We start from the raw sequence: 24056 nt of genomic DNA, 5'->3' as shown, positions 1-24056 counted from the left end.
TCCCTCTGAGCCTCAGAGCCGGTCACAGTGCCAGAGACCTGACTCCTGTGCTAGCCCTTGAAAGAACATCCCTCTCAACAGAATCCAAAGATGTATATCTGTTAATGGCCACAGGGCAACCCTGCTATCCTTTTTGGTGACTGAGTTACAAACAAAATGCTGGAGGAACTCAGTAGGTCAGGCAGCATCTGTGGAGGGAAATAGACAGTCAACGTTTTTAGTTGGGACCTTTCACCTGGGTTGAAAGATGGAGGAGAGCTCGACAGTATATAAAGGTCGCAAGCGACAAGTGGATCTGGACGAGGAGGGGTGAAAAGCAGATTGAGGAGGGAAGAGTGCAAATAGCTACAGAGGCTGAGAAATGATAGATGGAGGCAACAAAAGGCTGAAGATGATGGAATCTGATGGGAGAGGAAGGTGGAGTATGGAATCAAATTAAGGAAGGTGGGGTGGGTAGATGGGAACAGAACCAGTGGTGGGAGTGTGTGAGTGACAGGTGGATGGAGGAGGGGAAAGAAACAAGTTGATGGGAGACTAGGGTGGGTGTGGGAAGAACTGGGTAGATCAGGAGGAGAGAGAAGAGTGACAGAGAGGGAGCAGTTTACCTGAAATTGGAGAATTAAATGTTCGTGCCGTCAGGCTGTAGACTACCCAGGCAGAATATAAGGTGCTTTTCCTCTAGTTTGCGTTTAGCCTCACCCTGGCAGTGGAGGAAGCCAAGGACAGACATATCAGTGTGGGAATGGGAAGCTGAATTAAAATGGCTAGCGACCAGGAGCTTCAAAAGGCCATGCTGGATGGAGTGCAGGTGCTCCACAAAGCAGTCGCCTCATCTGTGCCTGGTCTCACTGATGTAGAGGAGGCCAAATCAGGAGCACCGGATACAATAAACAAGGCCGGAGGAGATGCATCTGAATGTCTGCATCACCTGGAAGGGCTGTTTAGGGCACTGGATGGTGGTGAGGGAGGGGATGTAGGGACAGGTTTTACACCTCCTATGGTTACAGGAGAAAGTGCGTGGGGAGGGGCAAGGATGAGCAGACCAGGGAGTCATGGATAGAGTGATCCCTGAGGAAACCAGAAAGGGGTTGGGAGGGGAAGATGTGGCTGATGGTGGGATCATGTTGTATCTGGTTGAATTACAAAGAATGATGTGCTGGAGTCTGTGCCTGGTCTCCCCAATGTAGAGGAGGCCAAATTGGGAACATTGGATGCAATAAACAAAACTGGAGGAGATACATGTTAATGTCTGCCTCACCTGGAAGGGCTGTTTAGGGCCCTGGATGGTGGTGAGAAAGGAGGAGGAGAGACGGGTGTTATACCTCCCACAATTGCAGGGGAAAGGTGCTGTCAAAAAAATTATGTTGTTGTAGTGCCTCTTATAGATTACATTTTCTGTAGCCAGATGAGGAGACAGTGAATTTTTAGCATGGTTAATAAGAGTGTCAATCAAGCCGTTTGTTTAGATGGTGTGATGCTTCTGGAATGTTATTGCAACTACACTTAGGTAAGTGGAGAATATTTCATCACAACTGTACTTATGATTTGCAGTTGGTGGAAGGAATACAGCTGATGAAGAGGTGAGAACATTCACTGCAGAAAACATTTTCTCTGATTTGCTCTTGTTGCCACAGTGTTTATGTCTATCCAAATCAGGACCTATCTCTCCTTCCTCCACACCAGTTTCCCAGTAATGATCAAGATTTGGCAATGCAACTGCCATTGAATGTCAGGTAAGTTGTAAACACTTGTTGAAAACTGCGATTGATATTAAGACGGTTGCAGCAGAACCCAAGCAGAAGATTGGTTAACCAATACTGTTTGGTAGTACTGTTAATGGTACCTTCCATCATTTTGTTGATTATTGAAAACTGAGCATCCTGCTCTGGAGAGCATCTTCAATGCAACAGTTGCGAATGTTGCTGTGATCACAGTCTTTGCTGTGTCCAGTGCATGCAAAAATTTCTTGACACCACATGGAACAAACTGAATTAGCCGCAGACTGGCTTATATCGTGATCATTTAACTGCTTCTTCAGTTGAGGGATGATTAAGGATGGACAATAAATGTTGTCAGTGATGTCCACACCTGTGAATGAATCATTGTTTTAAAAAAAATCCATTCAACATCAATGGCTAATGATGAAGCCATTTTGGTCTTGCTTTTTATACTTTTGTGCTGAACTTTGCCTTTATTGATGGTAACGTGTAATTGTCCATCATGAAGGAGAACTGGACTGGTTAAAGTGCAGACCTTTGATCTGATTCTGTTTGTGCATTTTGTTTCCAATGTTCAATTCCATAGTCCTGTGTTATGGCTTTACCATTTTAGCAGCTTATTTTTAGGCACATCTTAGCTACTTCTGGCATGCTCTTCTGCTTTCCTTGTTGAACCAAGGTTGGTTTCCAAGCTTGTTGGTCATCAAGTGAGGGAATGCCAGGTCACAAGATCACAAATTTAAGATGGAATACATCTACAGTTACTGATGGTCCACAGCCCCTCCTGAATGCTCCATTTTGAGCCACTAGATCTTGTCAGAATCTGACTGCCACACAACAGAATGGTAAATATCCTCAATAATGAAAGTAAGAATTTGTCTGCAAAAGTCTCTGCACCATGCTTACTTCTATCAAAAATATTGAGTGCAAATGCATCTGCAAAAGATTAATTGCTGAGGATGAAGTCAAGGAAGTTGTTCCCATGTGTTGGTCATCTCGCCACATGCCTAGTTTGGCAGCGATGTTCTTCAGGTCTGGGCCAGATTAACTGGTACTGTTAAGCCACTTTTAGTAATGGACATTAAAATACCCCACCCAGACTACATTGTATACCTAGATACCTTTGCTGCTTCTTCCAAATGGAGTTTAACTTCATTAGCTGAGGGAGGTAATTGGAAATAATAGGAAGCTTGTTTGTTTGTTTCTGACTTGCTGTCATTGAGCTCATTGTGTTCTGTGTTGAGAATTACATTTGATTCTGTACACCACTTCTGTTTGGGTCTCTAGTCTTTAGTTAAGTAATCACGAAATAGCCAGATTGTCAGAAAAACTCATTTGGTTCATTGATGTCTTTCAGATGATATTACTTGAATTGCATGGGTTTGTTGGTTTGAATATGATAATAAGTTGTTTGACAAGTCTGTCAGACAATTCTCTCAATTTTGGAACGCAATTTAAGTCCAGTAATATAACTAATATGTAGCGTAAAGGATACACTTTGTGATTTAGCTTGCAAAATACAAACCACTGAGGAATGTGTGTAACCTATCTAATTCACCAATTCCTATTGCATGTTTATAACTTATTGTGGGTAAATAGTGCAAAATACTTTGGAATTATAGAAAGAAAGTAGAAGCAAATATTCTTCTAAACCATACTTAACATTGCAGAAAATGCAAGCACAGTGATGTGATCAACTGGCCATTCAATCTTTTGGGGTTGCTATAGTGATTAAGAACAAGAGATTACTGCATTTATACTGGTTTACATTCAGTACATCAAAGTTTAAGTCTTCCCCTTTGTCTGTGTGCAGGCTTGTTAGCTTGTATCACCAATCTTTGAAAATCATAACAGTTTAAAAAAATCACTGATTTATTGTTTGCATATTATTGACAAAGAATTTCTTTCAAAAGTCATAAATCCTTATTTTTGTTTTTGCACTTCATTCATTTTTGACTAGGAATTTAATGAAAAGAATTTAATAATCAATAATACTTTTAACAAAAGTTAGTAGTTTTATTGCGTCTGTGAGGCAAATAATTGGCAAATTTTAAATGACACAAAAAATCAAGTTGTAAGATTATTAATCTGTTAAACTTCCTTACCAAATTATATGTGATAGTTTACCACTTTACAACGTCATTGTGCTGTAGTTTGACTAGCCCTTTCTTCATTTATCAACTATGCTTTATGATATGGGTAATTACTGGAGGCAGCTGACTGTTGGTTTTGGTAAATCCAATTGTCCTCCCTCCCAGCTGTTGGTTAATAAGAGTAGTTAAACACATCTGTTTCAACAGCTGGCAATTAAATGAATCTCTTATACCTTTTATTAAGCAAAATTTATTCAATCCTTCAAATTCTATGCATGTTGAATTGCACTAATAATTTCTCATAGTGCACTTTCTGTTGGCTAAATTTGAAAAATAATTATTTTTAATAATGTCAAGAGGAAATGAGATTTTACTTATTATTTGCATGTGTAAATTAATAAAATAATTAATAGGGCAACCACCCATAGTAAAATAATGAATGGTTTAACTAGCAATGTAAGGAACAAAATGACAAGATAAAAGTTGTCTCAAATCAAAGATCTAGAGTCCTGGAACACACAGCAAATTGTTAATTGTGTTTATGCTTCTTTTTCACATTGGACAAGCTATCATAGGAAACAAAGGGCAATGAGTTCGCATAAAATCCATGTGATTTTGTGTGAATGATATGGAGATGTACATTGCTGGTTTATAGGATACCCCAGCTTACACACATGTGATAAAGAACAAATTAAGGAGTTCTTATATACCATTACGTAAATTTGATGGCACACTATTTTTATAATGACATTATAATACCATATCATGAATTATTCTACTGATAAGAAAGAACCTGTAATGTCAGAGAGTCCAATTTCTATAAGCAAACACAGATTGAGGTCACTCAGAGCTTAATTGTTTGGTTAAAGAATCTTGCAGATTGACAAGAAACACCTAACATTCTTTGCCTGTTTTGCATCTGTAATTAAGTGTGACATTGGAGTGTGACATCTGTCAGAGTTTTCATATACAGTCCCAATAGGTATGTTGCTGTCAATGTTATTTTCCTGTTGTAGGCAGTGGATGGTGTAACCACGGAAACCTCTAAAGTCATGGTTTCTTCATCTCTTTTGTGTTTTCTGTGATTTCCCCAGAACTTTCAGGGTTATTTATTTTCATTGATTTGGTGTATCCATAAGCTTGGAGACACAAATCTTATCACTTATGTTTATTCTCTTTTGAAGTTCTTTCAATAGCCCCTTGACCCATATATTTTATTCTTATATCTCTGAATTCCATTGCTTTATTGTTTAAAAGCTGTACTTAGCTTGATGTCCACTAATTGTATGGCAATTGTGATCCTTGTAGAGTACTTGAGAGGGGGAGGACCTTCATGTTACTCAAACAGTGACTCTGTGAAGGAGATTCATCCATGCTGTTGCATAGTGTGAGCAGTGTGCCTCAAAAACTGCAGAGGGACCAACTCCAGCAAAGTTTCTGTAAAGCTTACAACCAACAGACACTGGAATCACTCTAATCAGTGGGTGTATGCTACCCAGAATACATTTTTGAGTTTCAAGGCTAGGTTTTATTAAAGACTTGCATATTTCTACTTAAATGTTTAACATAATGTTCTTTAGCCTACTTTAGGTAAACATTCACAGTATAGGCATAGAATTGCTCATTTGTAAAGAAAAAAATCAATTGGTACTTCCTTTACTGTAAACTAATGTGCAAAGATAGCTGTTTATAGTGGTATATCATATGTAATACAACAAATGTGTGCAAATCACTTGGAATTTAAGCAAACAACAAAACAATAAGCAACCTTTGTGAATGCATGCTGCAATGAAACTAAATAAATGTAATATTTTGCAGGCCCAACTAATAACAATGCAGAAAGAAAGAGATGTTGCCTTTCAGCAATGTAAGAAACAAGATGAAGAAATTCAGACACTTAGGCTTTATTACAGGTAAGCTGCACTATTTATCTCCAATGGATTGAGGAATATGTATCATTTGTTTTCAACTTTAAATTCTTTTTTAGGGACCAATGCAACTAAGCTGGTCAAAGATTTTTTTTTCAATCATTCATTACTCGAAGTTACCATTTGATGTTTGAATGCATAAGGCATATTTATTTTAAAAATACATAATCTACAAGTAAGTTCAAATTCTGAGCAAAATAAAAACGTTTAAGTGAATTAGTTACACGTAAGCATCCATCATTACTTTTTATGGTATTAAAAATCTTAAACATTGCTTACAAGAATGAACAACAACCTGTCATTTTTTAGAAAAATATGACAGCAAATCTATACACATTGTCATGCAAGCAATGAGATGACTGACCCATCACACTAATTCGTTGGAAGACTGAGCAAACCAATCGTTCTTTTAACGAAGTCACTGAATTTTGGACACTGAAATGAACAGGCAAACACAGGAATACTTTACTACCTGTTTAAAAATAGGCAGGAGAGTATTTGTGTTCTGATATTCAAAAGAAATTATGTATTGTCTTTCAAGTAATGAAAAATTCCAAGCTACTTCTCTGGGACCAAGAAGTAATTGAAGTTTAGTAGAGATAATGATAGGCATAGTTCAGTAAGCAATTTTTCTGGATGATTTTCAAGTGAAGGGAACGGATAAGCTTGACTAAAATAAATAGAGGGTAAAATACTTGAGAATTATTCTGGTTGCTGTCAGTATTCTTACAAAGAGCCATAAAGAACAAAGATTCTGAAACAGTAACCTGAATTTTAATATTCTGAAGCACAAGAATATGGAGAGGAGAACATACAGGTGGAGTTGGGTAGGCAATTACAGCAAATGGCGATAAGGTCATTCAGCAGCAGCACAGGTTAACTATTAGTTTTCTGCAGCATATATATTGAACATTTTCTAGCCAGGTTTACTATATTAATGCATTATTTTTGGTTTCCTTGACCCACTAATTTCAACAGGCATGATGGCAATGTAATTAAAAAAGATCTGTTATTTATGAGGGCATTACAAACAGCATTTTATAAATCTTGGTACAGAGAAAATGAGTATAGGCAACCCATGTTCTTCCAAGGATTACTTAGTCCTGGGCTCCTAGGGGTAGTACAGACATGTGGTGAATTACTTTCTCTCCCACAAGACAAAATCTGGCAGAAAGATCAAGGTGGGATAGAAGTGATCTCAAAAATCAGCAGCTGTACAAGACGTTGGTGAGATTGCACTTGGAGTATTGTGTACAGCTTTGGTTGTCCTGTTATAGGAAAGACATCATTAAACTGGAGAGTTTAGAGCACAAGTTAACACATATGTAAGTTTTTTTTAAAAGGGTGGTGTCCCTTGTCCATAATGGTTAATGCTGTTGGCTATCGTAATCTACATTTAGCTGCACTTACAGAGAGGAAAAATCCAATTTTGTCAATAGTTTTACTTAGCTAGCTCAACATAGAGCACTTTAAGTGTTGATGATGAATGTTATTCATCACCTGCTGCCTTAGTGTGACTTTGTAGTTGCCACAGTGCCCACAACAGTTGATGTGACTGTCATCTATCTTAATGTTAACTCTATGCTTCTTCGTTTTTTTCATGTCCTGTTCAGTCTTGGCTTTCGTGCATAAGAAACAGATCATGGCTTGCAATAAGATAGATTTGTCTCTGATTTAGTCCCTTTAGTACAATCCTATAAATTGGTAAACATGTCTTCATACTTATTCAATAAGCTGTGCTATCACAGTTTTGCTGTCTCTGAACTGAATACCTCCTGCCAGTTCAACTTTACTTGCCATAGCCAGTCTTTTCCCTTCCAAAATAAAAACACAAGATGCTGGAAATACTCAGCAGGTCAGGCTGCATCTGTGGAAGGAGAAATAGAGTTAATGTTTCAAGTTGAATACCCTTATTATCTCATGTCAGTATCTCATACTGGAAGATTATAATGAGATTATAAGAGAGATAGATATCTTTATTAGTCACATGTACATTGAAACACACAGTGAAATGCATCTTTTGCATGGAGTGTTCTGGGGGCAGCCCACAAGTGTCGCCACGCTTCTGGCGCCAACATAGCATGCCCACAACTTCCAAACCCATACATCTTTGGAATACTGGAAGATTATACTGAGATACTGGAAGTATCTCATAAAATTGAAAAATGAGTGTAGACAAACAAATTTAGGAGCTGTGAAATGCCGAGCAGGAAGACATGCTCAGCAGGTCAGGCTGGCTAGGCATGTCCTCCATTCCCAGAGGGGAAAAAACAGGAAAAGAGAATAAAATAAACAAGCTGAGCCAATATCACAGAGGGACGACTGAGATGTACAGAGAAATCAAATTACATGAAGTTGTGGAATTCAATATTCAGGTCAGAAAATACTGGAAATAGTCAGCAAGTCAGTCAGGTTCATGTCTTCCTGCTCTGCATTTTACAACTCATGCATTCTTTTGTCTATGTTCTCACTCTAACTGCTTCCATTCACTCATTGACCAGATAACCTTGTTTACAGATTAACCCTATGGTCATCCTGGTTTTACCCTATCGAAGACATCCATCCTCCCTGCAGTTTAACAAGCTTCTTTTATCTCCTTCCCAGTTCTGACAAAGGGCCTTCGACCTACAACATTAACTCTCTTTCTTTTCCCACAGATGTGGCCTGACCTGCTGAGTATTTCCAACATTTTCTGCGTTTAGATTTCCAGCAACTGCATTTTTTTTTGATTTTCCTTTCCTTTCCAATTTGGTCTACTATGAAGTATTGCTACAACACTAAGTATTGTCATGCACTAAACATTATACATTGGCAGATGTTTGTCCTTACATATGGAGAATTTCTCCTAAATATGTCTTTGGTGGGACAATGCTTTTATCAGTTATACTGATGACATTCTGTAACTATATTTCCTGAATTATAACAGAGCAGTCTGCAGCCATATCAATCTTCATCTCAATATGCTTCTTAAGAATTAACAACAGTTTTGAAATCTTGACTCACTTTGATTCATCTTACTCACTCACATTATGCACACCTTGCATGTCAGTTTCTTCATCATTCTCATCAACTTCCATGCAATGAAGTTTAATGTGACCTCGCCTTCAATTTGAGCTGCAACCAGCAAGTTACTTCAGTGTGACCCTTATCTCAGCATTTGTACCAAATGGCGGTTTTGAATTTGCATTTCCATTTTGAGTGATCACTATTGCATCTTCCACAAGTGGATTACCCAGACATACTCTTCTCTCTCTGACTTTCTGTTGCTGAAACTTACTCATTAGTGTCAGGACGATGTGAAGCCTGAGCCATTTCAGATTGATAAAGCTCTTGTGCATTCAACGTCACCATTTCTATCAAAGTTGCCTTCTGATGGAAAAGTAAAGTCAGGCACACTGATTAACTTTGATTAGGATCTTATCAGTCAATCTCTTAGGGCTCTGTTAAGATGCTCATCAAAGTTGCAGTGTTATGGAAGGTTATCAATGCCACTTCAGGGAATATTAGTTCATTGTCTTAGCACATAACTCCTACAAGCTCCCACTGTGGACAGACTCTGCTACCTCACAGCTCCAGGCAAAACCTGACACCCTGCCTCCAACTGACTCAATAACCTTCTGCCAGCTCTTGCTATTCAAGGCCTTTTCAACTGTCTTTACATCTTTCTAATGATCAGTAATATTTTGAAGCATTTGAAATACATTCATTGAAGAAAAACTTAGTAAATGCATTAAGCTACTGGAAATTAATTGAAAACAAATCATTCAGTTAAATAAAAATGAACAACCTTCATTTACCATTATAATGAATGTTGGTGACTCCATCCAAATGTAAGGACAGCACTGATCTGAGGAGCTGAAAGCGAAGTGTATCCAGTCCTTAAGCCAGTCTGAACGGGTATTTCCCTGGCGTCGGTGGTGAGTGTAGAGGTGGAGAAGGAGGTGAGAATCTTTAGCATCTGACCTCTAGCACATTTGGTATTGCTACATCCAGCGATGCACAGGTGCAGAAGTTATGAATGTGATGAACTATGGGAGAGACTCAGCTGACTGTTCATTTACAAACTGTCAGCTGAAGATGGTTATAGTTGGCTCCATAATGGCCCTGGGGAAATCTTGTCAAGGAGGGATGACACCTTCCTGCCTGGCTTTGCATTTCATCGCTTCCTAAGTTATGTTATACCCTCTCTGCCCATTTTTCTGGTACTTTTCCCTCTGAGCACCTAATCTTGATATCTCTATCAGTTCTTTCTTAAAGTTCTCATTCTCTGGCATCTATCCATACATCATAAAAGTTCACGCAAGTATCTTCAGTGCTTTCCTTTCTCAATCTTTGACCTCCCTGCTTTCCTCTCCTTCCTTAATCTCTCTTCAATGTAAATCCCCTATGCATAATCGCAACCGCATCCTTGATCTACCCATCCCATATGGCTTGCTACAGCCATTGTTTCAAAAACAGGTAAGGCAATCTCTGATCACATACTTATCTTATTCTCCATTCACATTCCCCAATCCTCCTCCCAACCATACTTGCTTCTTTGTCCCTCCCTAGAAACCAATTCAATTGCAACTTTAGTTTTAAATTTCAGCTGCTTAACCTTCATCTCTCCTTAGTTTTGTATTGCTAATCTGTTCAGCCTTTCCCTCGGCTCACTGTTGAAGTGCTTGTCCCTATTAGACAATCTGGTGGAACCCCTGGTACTGCTTTCTATGTGTTTCCTTGTGTCCAAAAATCACAGGCCTAAATGGATGTGGCACACAATTTGTTTAGCCATTTAACCAATAGTGCCTGGACTACCTTAAAACAAAACTGTAAAACCTACACTTACTAATAAAAGTGCATACTATTCCAGGATCATATTAGAATGTAATAATAGCCTTGGCCTCTTTTTCTCTGGTGTAAATCATCTTAAATCTTTCTCTTCTGTCAGCTTTAATTCCAGAAAGTGTGAATAGCTTAAGCACTAAGATTGACACCATCTAATCTGATCCCTCTGGTGCTTCCTACCTTCTCCTGATCCAACAGGCTCAGCTTCCCCTAAAGATTCCCCTGCATCTTTCTCTAAATTCTTTCCCATCTTCCATCATGGCCTCTCTCTCGTCTAGTCCATGATACCTACTTCCTACTCTCTTGAACATATTCCTACTAAACTGCTGATTACCCAATTTTTCTTCAAGACTTCTAAGTTAACTGATATCATTAATGTTTTATTCTCCTTCAAATCTACCACCATCATCATCCCTCTTCAAAAAAAATCAACTCTTGACCCCTCCACTCTTGCAGATTGCCACCCACTCTCAAATGGCAGCGCATTCCAGGTACCCACCACTCTCTGTGTAAGAAAAACTTGCCCCGCACATCTCCTTTGAACATATCTTCTCTCACCTTAAATGCATGTCCTCTAGCATTAGACATTTCAATCCTGGAAAAAAGATACCAGCTGCTTACTCTATCTATGCCTCTCAGAATCATACAAACTTCAAATAGGTCTCCAATCAGCCTCTGCTGCTCCAGAGAAAACAACTCAAGTTTGTCCAACCTCTCCTTATAGCTCATGCCCTCTGATCCAGGCAGTATCCTGGTAAACCTCTTCTGCACCCTCTCCATTGCCTTCACATTCTTCCTAGAATGGGGTGACCAGACTTGAATGCAAAACTCCAGATGAGGCCTGACCAGAGTTTTATAAATATGCAATATAACTTCCCGACCCTTGAACTAAGTGCCTTAACTCATAAAGGCAAGTATGCCATACATTTTCTTTACCATCCTATCAACTTGTGCAGCCACTTTCAGGCAGCTATAGATTTGGACCCCAAGATCCCTCTGTACATCAACTCTGTTATGGCTCCTGCCATTAACAGTGCACTCTCCCTTTACATTTGATCTCCCAAAGTGGAACATCTCACACTTGGCCGTTTTAAACTCCATCTGCCATTTCTTTGCCCATATCTGCAACTGATCTATATCCCACAGTATCCTTTGGCAACCTTCTACACTATCCACAACACCAGCAATCCTTGTGTCATCTGTAGACTTACTAACCCACCCGTCTACGCTTTCTTCCAAGTCATTTATATATATCACAAACTGCAAAAACTGCAGAACACCACCAGTCACAGACCTCCAGCCAGAATAAGTCCCATTGACTGCTACCCTCTGTCTTCTATGGGCAAGCCAGTTCTGAATCCAAATTGCCAAGTCACCGTAGATCCCATGCATCTTAATCTTCTGGATGAACCCACCATAAGGGATCTTGACAAATGCGTCACTAAAATCCATGTAGACAACAGCTGTATCTTCATCAATCACCTTTGTCACCTCGTCGAAAAACTCAAGTTAGTAAGACATGACCTGCCCTGCAAAAAGCCATGCTGACTGTCCGTAATTAGGCCATGCTTTTCCAAATGCTCTTAATTCCTATCACCAAGAATCCTCTCCATTAGCTTCCCTACCACTGAAGTGAGACTCACCAGTCTATAATTTCCAGGATTATCCGTATTTCCCTTAGAAACATAGAAACATAGAAAAACTACAGCACAATTCAGGCCCTTTGGCCTACAAAGCTGTGCCGAACATATCCCTACCCTAGAAATTACTAGGCTTACCCATAGCTCCATGTACCCCATAGCTCCATGTACCTATCTAACAGTCTCTTGAAAGACCCTATCATATCCGCCTCCACCACCGTTTCTGGCAGCCCATTCCACGCACTCACCACTCTCTGAGTAAAAAACTTACCCCTGACATCTCCTCTACATCTACTCCCCAGCACCTTAAACCTATATCCTCTTGTGGCCACCATTTCAGCCCTGGGGAAAAGCCTCTGAGTATCTACCCGATCAATACCCTTCTTGAACAATGGAACAACATTAGCTACTTGCCAGTCCTCTGGGACTTTGCCTGTGGCTAGAGAGGACACAAGGCCCCAACAATCTCATCCCTTGCCTCTCTCAATAATCTGGGCTATATCCCATCAGTTCCTGGGGACATCCACCTTAACGTTCTTCAAGAGACCCAACATTACCTCTTTCTTTATCTCAAAATGCTGTGGCATATTAGCACATTCCACAATGATCTCACTATCCTTCATCTCCTTCTCTTTGGTAAATATCAATGCAAAATCCTCATTTAGGATCTCGCTCATGTCTTCTGCTTCCAAGCACATGTTCCCTCCTTTATCCTTGAGTGGTCCTACCCTCACCCTAGTTATCCTCTTGCTCTTAATGTATGTATTGCTATTGGTATTGGTTTATTATTGTCACTTGTACTGAGGTACAGTGAAAAGCTTGTCTTACAAATCGATCATACAGGTCAATTCATTACACAGTGCAGTTACATTGAGTCAGTACAGAGTGCATTGATGTAGTACAGGTATAAACAATAGCAGTACAGAGTAAGGTGTCACAGCTACAGAGAAAGTGCAGTGCCATAAGGTGTGAGGTCACGACAACGTAGATCGTGAGGTCATAGTCCATCTCATTGTATAAGGGAACCGTTCAATAGTCTTATCACAGTGGGGTAGAAGCTGTCCTTAAGTCTGGTGGTATGTGCCTTCAGGCTCCTGTATCTTCTACCCAATGAAAGATGAGGGAAGAGAGAATATCCCGGGTGGGTGGGGTCTTTGATAATGCTGGCTGCTTCACCGACACAGCGAGAGGTAAAGACAGAGTCCAAGGAGGGGAGGCTGGTGTCCGTAATGCTCCGGGCTGTGTCCACAACTCTCTGCAGTTTCTTGCGGTCCTGAGCAGAGCAGTTGCCATACCAAGCCGTGATACATCCAGATAGGATGCTTTCTATGGTGCATCTGTAAAAGTTGGTGAGAGTCAAAGGAGACAAACCAAATTTCTTTAGCCTCCTGAGGAAGTAGAGGCGCTGGTGAGCTTTCTTGGCCATGGCTTCGACGTGATTTGACCAGGACAGGCTGTTGGTGACGTTCACTCCCAGGAACTTGAACCTCTCAACACTCTCAACCTCAGCACCATTGATGTAGACAGGTGCATGTACACCACCCTCTTTCCTGAAGTTAATGACCAGCTCTTTTGTTTTGTTGACATTGAGGGCAAGGTTGTTGTCATGACACCATTCCACTAAGCCCTCTATCTCCTTCCTGTACTCCGACTCATCGCTGTTTAAGATACGGCCTACAACGGTGGTATCATCTGCAAACTTATAGATGGAGTTAGAGCAGAATCTGGCCACACAGTCGTGAGTGTATAGGGAGTAGAGTAGCGGGCTGAGGACGCAGCCTTGTGGGGCACCAGTGTTGAGAATAATTGTGCCGGAGGTATTGCTGCCTATCTTCACTGCAGTCTGTTTGTCAGAAAGTCAAGGATCCAGTTACAGAGGGAGGTGTTGAGTCCTAGGTCTCGGAGTTTGGTGACAAGCTTACTTGGGATTATAGTATTGAAGGCAGAGCTGTAGTCAATAAACAATAGTCTAACGTAGGTGTCTTTACTGTCCAAATGCTCCAGAGCTAAGTGTAGGGCCAGGGAGATGGCATCACTGTAGACCTGTTTCGGTGATAGGCAAATTGCAATGGGTCCAGGTTGTCTGGTAGGCTAGAGTTGATGTGTGCCATGACCAACCTCTCAAAGCACTTCATGATGGTGGATGACAGAACCACTGGTCAGTAGTGACTGATGCATGTTACCTTGCTTTTCTTCGGTACCGGGATGATGGTGATCTTCTTAAAATAGATGGGAACCTGAGCTTGAAGCAGGGAGAGGTTAAATATGTCTGCAAATACTTCTGCCAGTTGATCAGCACAAGATCTGAGCACACGGCCAGGGACACCATCCGGGCCAGGTGCTTTCCTCGTGTTCACTCTCCGGAAGAATGATCTTACATCCTCCACTGTGATCACAGGTTCAGCTTCATTGGTGGCTGTCAGGGTGGATGGTGACAATCCACTTCCCTTCTGTTCAAAACGTGCATAAAATGCATTAAGTTCATCCGGAAGGGATGCGCTGTTGTTAGCTATGCAGCCCGACTTAGTCTTGTCGCCTGTTATGGCATGTAAGCCCTGCTGTAACTGACGGCTGGTCAGGGACTCTATTTTGAGTCGGTATTGCCTCTTGGCATCCCTGATAGCTTACTGAAGGTCATACCTCAATTCCTTGTACAGATCAGGATCACCAGATTTGTTTGTGTCTCTACAAAGTTGCAAATGACATCCTAGGTAATTTTGATAAAGGTAAGCTAACTCCTCATCCTACTCAAACTATTTGTACCTTTTAACACTGTTGACTAGACCATCCTCCTCCAACACCTTTCTGCCATTGTACTTAGTAGACTTGCCTGGATCCATTCTTACTTTCATGGAATCAGTTGCAATAGTTTTACTTCCCATTCCAACAGATTTACCTTTGAGAACCCCTCAGGGATATAACCTGGCTGCCTGCCATTTCTCATCTTCATACTGGCCCTCAATACCATTACCAAACACACATCACATATGCCAACAAAACCCACCTGTACCTGAGCCCTTTGCAGTCTTAAATTGAAGACTGCTAATCCAGCATCCAATAAAGGGTGAGCAGAAATTTCAAGTAAAAATGGGGAGGACTGAAACCATTTTCTTTGCCCCCTGCCAAAACTCCACCCTGCTCCTGGCAACTGTTTGTGCTGAACCAGACCCTTGGCAGCATCACATCTATACCATCACTAAGATATCTAGTTCCAGCTCTAATGTTGCATCTCTGTAGTCATAGACTAAACTTCTGACTCTGCTCATTCATTGATGAAACCCTCATCTGTGCTTTTTTGTTTACATGGCTATTTTTGAATGCACTCCCTCATTCTACCCTCCATAAGCTTGAGGTCATCCAAAACATTGCTGTACATGTTCTTGCTTACTTACATTGGCTCCCATTTAACCATTGCTTCAATTTTAAAATTTACTATTTTGTTTTCAAATCTATTAATGACCTAGCTCTTTTTATCACTATAATCTCCTATGGTCCTGCAACCCTCAAGATATAAAGGCCTTCTTGCCTCTTGCACTGACCAAATTTAAATGGCTCCACGATTGCTGACTGTGGCTGAACTCCACTTTCTTTCCTCTTCTGAAGCATTCTTCACATCCTCAGACCAAGCTTTTGGTCTTCTGTTGTAATGTCTCTGTTGCAGGTTGATGCCACATTTTGTCTGATAATGTTTCTGGGAAACTAAGTGATATTTTATATATTCAAGGTGCTATTTTATATGTGTGTGTGTGTATATATATATATATATATATATATATATATATATATATATATATATATATATATATATATACACACACACACATATATATATCTCCCTTTCAGAGATGATTAAGGATTGTTCATTTTCACCATGCCATTCATACTGAATTATTTAACTAGACTGTGGATTCATTTTTAAAAAAAGAGAGAAAATTTGCAAAATAATTTAGTTAAAATCTTTAAAAGTCCATTTTTAATATGATTCAGTTGTTTGCTTTGGCTATATGTCATTTTGTTTTTAGAACCTATCATGTAATCTGCAGGTATATATTGACCTATAATTTATGTGATTGGATTAATAACAGTGCTGATGACTGAACAATCCTTTATTTGTATTGTTTTGCTTGCTCTGATACATTTTTTGAAATCTACTACATAATGTGGTTAATTTATATGCTTATCAAGTAAAGAAGTTATGAATTCAATAAACATGCAAGGGTTTCGCCATAAATAATTTTTGTATTTAACCTATAATGGAAAGGTTAAAAAAAAGTCATGTCCTATCTAAACTATTGGAGGTGTTGAAAACTTTTGGTGCAGATAAATAATGAATAAACTCATTAAGGAATAAAGCATGTTTGAACACCCTTTAATTCAACTGCGCTAGTTTGGGTCAGAAGTTTACTGGTAGATAGGGCAGCCTGTGTAAAATGTTGGACATATTTGGTAGAAGTATTTGATTGCATGGGTTTAAAAAAAGAACTTGAAGGGCAGGTTTCACCAGTCATTTATATGTTCTATTATAGCAAAGATGAATATTAAAAATAATGAATTAGGAAACCAAAGCCAAATAATGTGAATTTTATATGGTTACTTGCTCAACCCTGGCCAGGCATGTTGAGGCACTAATGAGGTTTCTTTGATTTTCACGATCAATCTGATTGAAAATAAAGGCAACAGAAAGAGATGATGAATTTAAATTTGTATAGCCACCTGTAGAGCATCAGAATGTTATTTTTAAAGTGGTCACAGTTGTACTGTCGGAAACTTGGTAGCAATTTGTAAACAACAATAATTTAGCTGAAGCTCTGATGTAGTTTTTTTAATGAGTCTTTGTGTATTATCAGAGCGCATACCTGTTCCAATTTTCAGCTGCAGTCAGCTGTTTCTTAATATCACACAGAATTACTCATTTTATTCAGTATTTATACATGTGGTATGTCCTTATGAGGAGGTTGGCACATTTTGCTCAATTCATTGCAAACACTTTGTGAAGCTCAAAAGTGTGAAGAGTTTCACTTATGATTTCTGCAACAGTTTTTTAGTGCTTTCCATACATAGGTTTTGTCTTGTATCTTAGTATATTTGGCAGTGTGAGATTACCAAGAGATTTCTCCAGCTCAGGTGAATCAAGAGAATGAGGCAACTTTCAAGAAGAATACACCTCTCTAGTTATTGAACTTGTTCACCACCCACCATCTCATCCTAATCCAGGAGTACACACAAGAAACAGAGATGGAGACGGAAACAGGCCCTTCAGTCTAACTCGTCTATGTTGTCTACATGACCTAGTTCTATTTCCCTGCCCTTGGCCCAGATCCCTCTAAACTTTTCTGATCCATGTGCATGTCAAAATGATTTTTAAATGTTATATTTGTACCCACCTCTACCACTTCCTCTGGCAGCTTGTTCCATATACCCACCCCCTCTGTGTGGAAAAAGTTGCCCCTCCGATCCCTTTTAAATTTTTTTCCTCTCACCTTAAACCTAGGCCCTCTAGTTTTAGACTCCCCTACCCTTGGAAAAAGACTGTGATCATTCATCTTATTCATCTTATCTGTGCCCTTCATGATTTTACAAACCTCTATAGGTCACCTCTCAGCACTCCAGAGGTCCAAAGGTCCCAGTCTCTTCTTATAGCTCAAGCCCTCCAGTCCCATTAATATCCTTGTGAATCTTTTCTGCACCATTTCCAGCTTAATGACATCCGTCCTAGACCCAGGTGACCAGAACTGCACACAGTTTTACAGCTGCAACATGACGTCCTAACTCTTTGTAGTTAGTCCCTGACTGATAAAAGTAAGTGTGCCTTCTTCGCTACCCTGTCTACCTGTGTCTCCATTTTCAGGGAACTATGTACCTACACCCCTAGGTCCCTCTGTTTTACAATACTTTCCAGGGCCCTATCATGTATATTAAGATTTCTGTGCTTTCCCAAAGAGACAAACTCTGTCATCATCTTTTTGAAGTCAGGATCCACTGCCTGTACTGCTGTAAAAGTGACAATTACATTCCACCTTCATTATACAGTGTATTTTCATTGAGGCTCGAAGATCATTTATTCAAGTTAGACCACAGCACCAGTATGCCTTTGGCAGATGACTGACAAGTGTTTTGGAACAGGTGAGAAACACATCATGACAAGAAGTTAAAAATACAAATTATCTTCCTGTTCGATTCTAGCCTTCTGATGGCACACATAGCTTTGCAATATTATACTTAAAACCTTCTCATTTACTCCATTCTCTTAAAGTGCAGGCTATACAGCACTATTTGCAAATAATTAGGTACAGCAGTATGATATTATGAAAATCACAATGTAGTTAATCAAAAGTAAACCCCTTTGTCCACAGTTGACATGCCATCTGAATGATGCCTTTTGCCCGTCTTAAACAGCAGTAGAAGAGTAATAAAACAGTACACATGTTTCTCAGATGATCAGATGCCTTGTAATGCTGGAGGGGGACTACAAGTTACTGCAGCTTGTGAATCATGAAATCTTCTACCCATCCAAAAAAGATCTGGAATTGGCCGATCCCGGGGAAATGAGTTTAGCTGTTTTGGAGATATATGCACAAATAGATCTTTTTCCAGTTGGAAAGACGTAGCAAATAGTGTGCCACAGATCAGTGCTGGAGCCTCAACTTTTTATAGTTTATATAAGTGACTTAGATGATGGCACCAAAGGCATGGTTTTCTTTAGGATAAGGTATGGAATCATGAACAAGGGGACATAGCTACAAAATAGAGAGTCAGTCATTTAAAACAGATGCATAGAAATTTCTCCTTGCAGATGGTAGTGAATCAATGGAATTCACAGCCCCTGAGGGTGGTGGAGGCCAGATCATCAGACAGAGATAGATAAATATATGAAAGATTGAGGAATTGAGAGTTATGGGAAACTGGCACAGGAGAGGAGTTGGGCCACTGTAGATCAACCATGACAGGAGGGGAACCACATTTAATAGTGATATTCCAGGAGCAATCAGTCAAAGTGAGGAAAAATGGTTAAAAAAACAAAAAAGCTATTTATCTAAATACATAAAACATTTTTAACAAGATGTGAATTCATGGCACAAATAGAAATAAATATGTGTGACGTAATTGCTATTAAAAACATTTGTTGCAAGGTGATCAAGGCTAAAACAGAATATTCTAGGGACGTTCATGTTTTGGAAAGAGAGGCAGAATGGAAAAGGAGGGGTGTAACTCTGATAATGGATGATATTAGCGCAATGTGAAGAAGGAATCAGGAAGTAGAATCAATTTGGATGAAGATGAAGAATAATGAGGGGCAGAAAGCACCAGTGGGCATAATTGGTTATACTGTTGAATAGATCAATCAAGAAGTATTGAGGGCTTCTTACAATTTAATGGAGTGACCATTGGTGATTTTAATCTTCATGTAGACTGAACAAATCAAATCTCAAGTATTTGATAGGAGAACAAGTTAATAGAATCCATTTGATACTTTTCTAGAACAATTGAGGAGCAATTTATTTTTGATCTCATGTGTAATGAAACAGAATTAAAGATTAGAGATCAATACATTAGAAGGTTCAAGGGATATGGAGGTGAGCAGGAAATTGACATCGAGGTAAAAGATCAGCCATGATTTAATTGAATAGTTGAAAGGGCTGAATGCCCTCTTAATCTGTTTTTTTTAAAATATTAAGTAGTAATCTCAAGAGAAAGGATGTGTTGGGGAAGAGTGATCATAATTTGGTAAGATTTTACATTCAGTCTAAAAGCAATAAATATAAATTTTCAATTTTTCCTTACAACATAAAAGTAAGCTGTTCAGTCCATTGTACCTGTGCTGGCTCTCAGAGCAATCCCATGCCCCCACTTACTTCCCTGTAATCTATTATATCTCTCAGGTAGCCATTAACATCTCTGCAATTTTCCCTCCAGCCACCAACATGAGGCATAATTTACAATAGCTAATTAATGGCATGACTTCGGATTGTGAGAGGAACACATGAGAAAGCTGCACTACCCACAGCACACTGTGTTGCAAACTGAGTCTTAAACTTAGCAAAAGGTAATTACATGGGTTTGAGTGGTGATTTGGCTAAAGTAGATTGGGAAATTAGATTAAAAGATATGATGGTGGATGAGCACTGGCAAACCTTTAAGAAAACATTCTGCAATTGATAACAAAGACTCAATGGGAAAAGTGATTAATCTATGGCTAGTTGAAATTAAGGACGGAATTAGATTGGAAGAAAATACTTACTGGATTGAAAAGAATTGCAAAGACCCTGTAAAATGGAAGAATTTCAGAAACCAGCAAAAAGGCTAGAAAAATTCATGATGATGGGGACAATGGAATTTGAGGGTAAATCCTGGCAAGAAATATAAAACCAGGTTCTAAGAACTGTGCAAGTCTCTTTGATGTTTGTTCCTGGTTGTAAACCACGCTTTTGCCATTTCATGCTGAATTTCAGCCAATTTTGTGAATGTATTCAGTGGTGGGTCCGATTTGGAATTTGCATCAGGCACAATATTTTAGTGCATCAGATGTGGGTGCAAGTTAGTTTCTTTGCAATTTCTTTGCAGAAGTTTCTGTGAAGTGATATAGACAGATTAAGTGACTTTGCAGAAAAAATAGCAGATGGAGTATAATGAGGGAAAATTTAAGGTTCTCAACTTTGGTAACAAGATTAGAAATGCAGATTACTCAAATGGTGTGAGACCATTAAATCTTGATCCTAGGAGAGAAAGGGTTGTCCTTGTATCAAAAAACACTAAGTTTTCACTCCACCCTCCTAGCCTTTATTACAAGGGGAATGGACTACAAAAGTAAGGAACTCTTGCTTTGTTGAAACCATACCTGGAGATCTGCATCTGGTTTTCGTTCCCTCATTTTACAGAAGATATATTTTGCATTAGACGAAATGCAATAAAGTTTCACTAAATTGATTTCTTAGTTGAGGGATTTATCTTAATGATGAAATCTAGTGCAGGATTGACCTATACTCTTCGTAGAAAATGAGAGGTGATCTCAATGAAACACACAGAATTCTGAGGGGAGATTCTGTGTGAATGTTTCCCCATATTGGGAATGTCAAGGATAAAGGGTCATCCACTTAAGACCATGAGAATTTCTGACATGTACCACTGCCAAAGAGAGGATAGAATCAGGCATATTTAGTCCACTTATCATTATTCCACTCTTCCCTGGGTCTGTGTCCCTTTCAAACTTCAAAAAAGACTGGCCCACATCTCCAATCAGATTTGATGAGCTGTGCAAGGGATACTGTCTTGAGAGCAGCAGCCTGATGCTTCATAGATATCAAAACATTATGTGATAATATTTGTATGGATTTGGCTCGAGAAATTCATTTGTGACAAGTTCCATCTCTCCTGTGTAAATGGAACGCTGAGTTATGTACATTTTTTGGAGAGCTCTCCACTTGAAAATAATTTTGGATAATCTACCTGCACATCTAATAGCAATCACTGGGATGCATAGAAATTGAAGTACAGCCTTTAAAAGGTCAGCAATGAGAAGACTCAGGCAGAGGCCTGGGGATGAGTGGGGGGAGACAAGAGACATTCAATTCCACATATAGCATTGATGCCTGCTGTTTGTTTAGAGAGTTTTTTGTAAAAAGTACTATTAAATGCACAGCTTGATAAAGGGTAAAAACACCTTTGTTGTGAGTAAATATTTGTCAAGTCATTGATTTTAAGACTGGGCTCAGTTCAATGTGGAATCTTGGTTTTGGTGCAGTGTCATTGATCAGCTATCAGATGAAAAATGTTAATCAGTAACTTAGGGTGTTACTGATCAGTGGAAATGCATTTAGCTTGTTTCAGAAATGATTTAAGACCTACTTTTTCAAACTGGAATGTGTGATAAAGTTAGAGGGAGGTACAATTATGTTGGAGAACGTTTGGTCTAAAGTGAAACAGTTTATAATCCTTTTCATTGCCTGAAAAAATTGGAGAAGTAGTACTGCAAAAAGAAAATGTGTAGATACGTAATTAATCTGTTTTCTCTCGGTCTTGTTCTCATAGCTACTGGATTGTCACATGACTCGTTTTTGCATTTAATTCAACAATAGCTATCAATATTGGATATAACTGATTTTGTCTTTGTATATTAAAAAAGATATGGGGTAGAGTGACAATGTGTATGTTAGCATCATTGGTGAGAAGCCATCATAGGAAATAACATAACATGTATTTGTAACTTAGAATCTTGCAGGATGACATTAGGAAATACTATATGATGCCAAGAGTAAAAGTTAAGGTTCCTAAATTTATGTTTAGGAGAATGATTAATGTGTTCAGCAAAATAAATTGGGAGCATTTTTTATCAGGAAACTATTTAAAATAAATATTTAATGCTGCATCTATGTTATAGTTACTGGGCTAAGAATGCACAAAGATTCCTTTTAGACAATATTTTATTTATACTGCTTCCTTCTTATTTAAATTAAATCTTCTACAGGAGATATATCTCCAAAGTTAAATGTTTCGAGAGTACTGATGGCAACATATTCTTGTTATATTTAAGCATGTTTTTAAAAAGTGCTTTAGAAAACCAAAAGACCCTGAGCACATATTAAGCCTCATTTAACTTCACACCAGAGCCAGTGGAACTGGTCAGTGTAAAATCAGCTTCTGTAGAGTTTCTTCTTTCCATAATCCAAAGAAACCAACTACCATCATATTATACTTAATGGTTACCTTTAGTCTTTACAGTGATGTTACAGATATATTGTAAACATATTCCAAATGGGGCAAGAATTAATTACAGCACTGTAGGTAGATATCACCTGAATTATTTTTAAAGTATTTGTGAATTCAGATTGATACCTTCAAAATCAAATATCGTAACAGTTAAATGTAGTTCTGTGCAATTTGAACTAGGATAGCCTTGCACTTTTGTCTTAATTTTCTTTCTTTTCAATTTTCCTCTCCACATGATTGCAACAGGCTGGATAAAATTCTATAGATGCTGGCAGCTATCTGAAACAACCATTTCAAGTGCCTGGACAATGAATCCCGGTGGCCAATTCTAATATGTGGAGAAAAATCACAGCTAGGGCTTGGTCTGCACTATTGGTTGATCTTTTACCTATTTGTCACTTTCCTCCACTGACCCCATGTCAGTTGATTTTTTTCAATACAGAAAAATCTATCTTGGGTAGAGAATTCCATCTTCTTGTCTCTGCGCTGCATGGTTGGCCCCTTATTTTGAAACTGTAACTCGTGGTCCTAGAAACCCCAGCCAGGGGAAATATCATCCCTGCATCTACTGTCTCAAACCCCATGAGAAATGTGTACGTTTCAGTGAGATTACCTCCCACTCTCATAAATTCAAATGAGTGTAGGTCCGGTCCACTTAATCTCCCTTCAGTACAACCCACCCCTCTCCATCCTATGCTTCCTGGAAATCATTCTGGTAAATCTCTGTTGAACTTCCTCAATCACATGTACATATTCATTCTTATATAAGGAGATCAAACCTGTACATGGTATTCCAAGTGTGGTCTCACCAGGGCTCTATGTAATTGCAGTCTTTACTCTTGTACTTAAATCCTCCAGCAATAAAAGCCAACATACTGTTTACCTTTCTTATTGCTTGTCATACTTGAATATTAACTTTCAGAGATTCTTGTATAAGAGCACACAGGTCCCTTGAACACCCTTTTAGGCAGTCCCTCATGATTGAGGATGACTTATTTCCACTCTAGTTTTGTGAATTCTGAGGTGACTGATGAGGCTAATTTAGGAAGCACAGATTCTTCCACGAATGGTGCCCGATGCCCATCAGCACGTCATCACTGACATCCATCTGCAGCAGAGTTACATCTCCAGTCATTTTGTTCTCCT

The 24056-nt window shown here is 39.1% G+C and overlaps 1 protein-coding gene across 4 annotated transcripts in view; it reads left to right on the top strand.

Moving 5' to 3' along the window:
• mipol1 (mirror-image polydactyly 1) overlaps window positions 1–24056 on the top strand; it is a 225614-nt gene that overhangs the window by 172147 nt on the left and 29411 nt on the right. For all 4 annotated transcript variants that reach the window (XM_052033337.1, XM_052031773.1, XM_052032565.1 and 1 more), the window contains one exon: window positions 5630–5724. In XM_052033337.1, coding sequence (XP_051889297.1) covers window positions 5630–5724 — 95 coding nt within the window. The remainder of the gene's footprint in view (window positions 1–5629; window positions 5725–24056) is intronic.

This window comes from Pristis pectinata, chromosome 1 (assembly GCF_009764475.1).
Source record: "Pristis pectinata isolate sPriPec2 chromosome 1, sPriPec2.1.pri, whole genome shotgun sequence".
In the NCBI taxonomy this organism is placed as follows: Eukaryota; Metazoa; Chordata; class Chondrichthyes; order Rhinopristiformes; family Pristidae; genus Pristis; species Pristis pectinata.
Note: the sequence above shows the minus strand (reverse complement) of the source record. Positions and strands in the feature narration are given on the sequence as shown.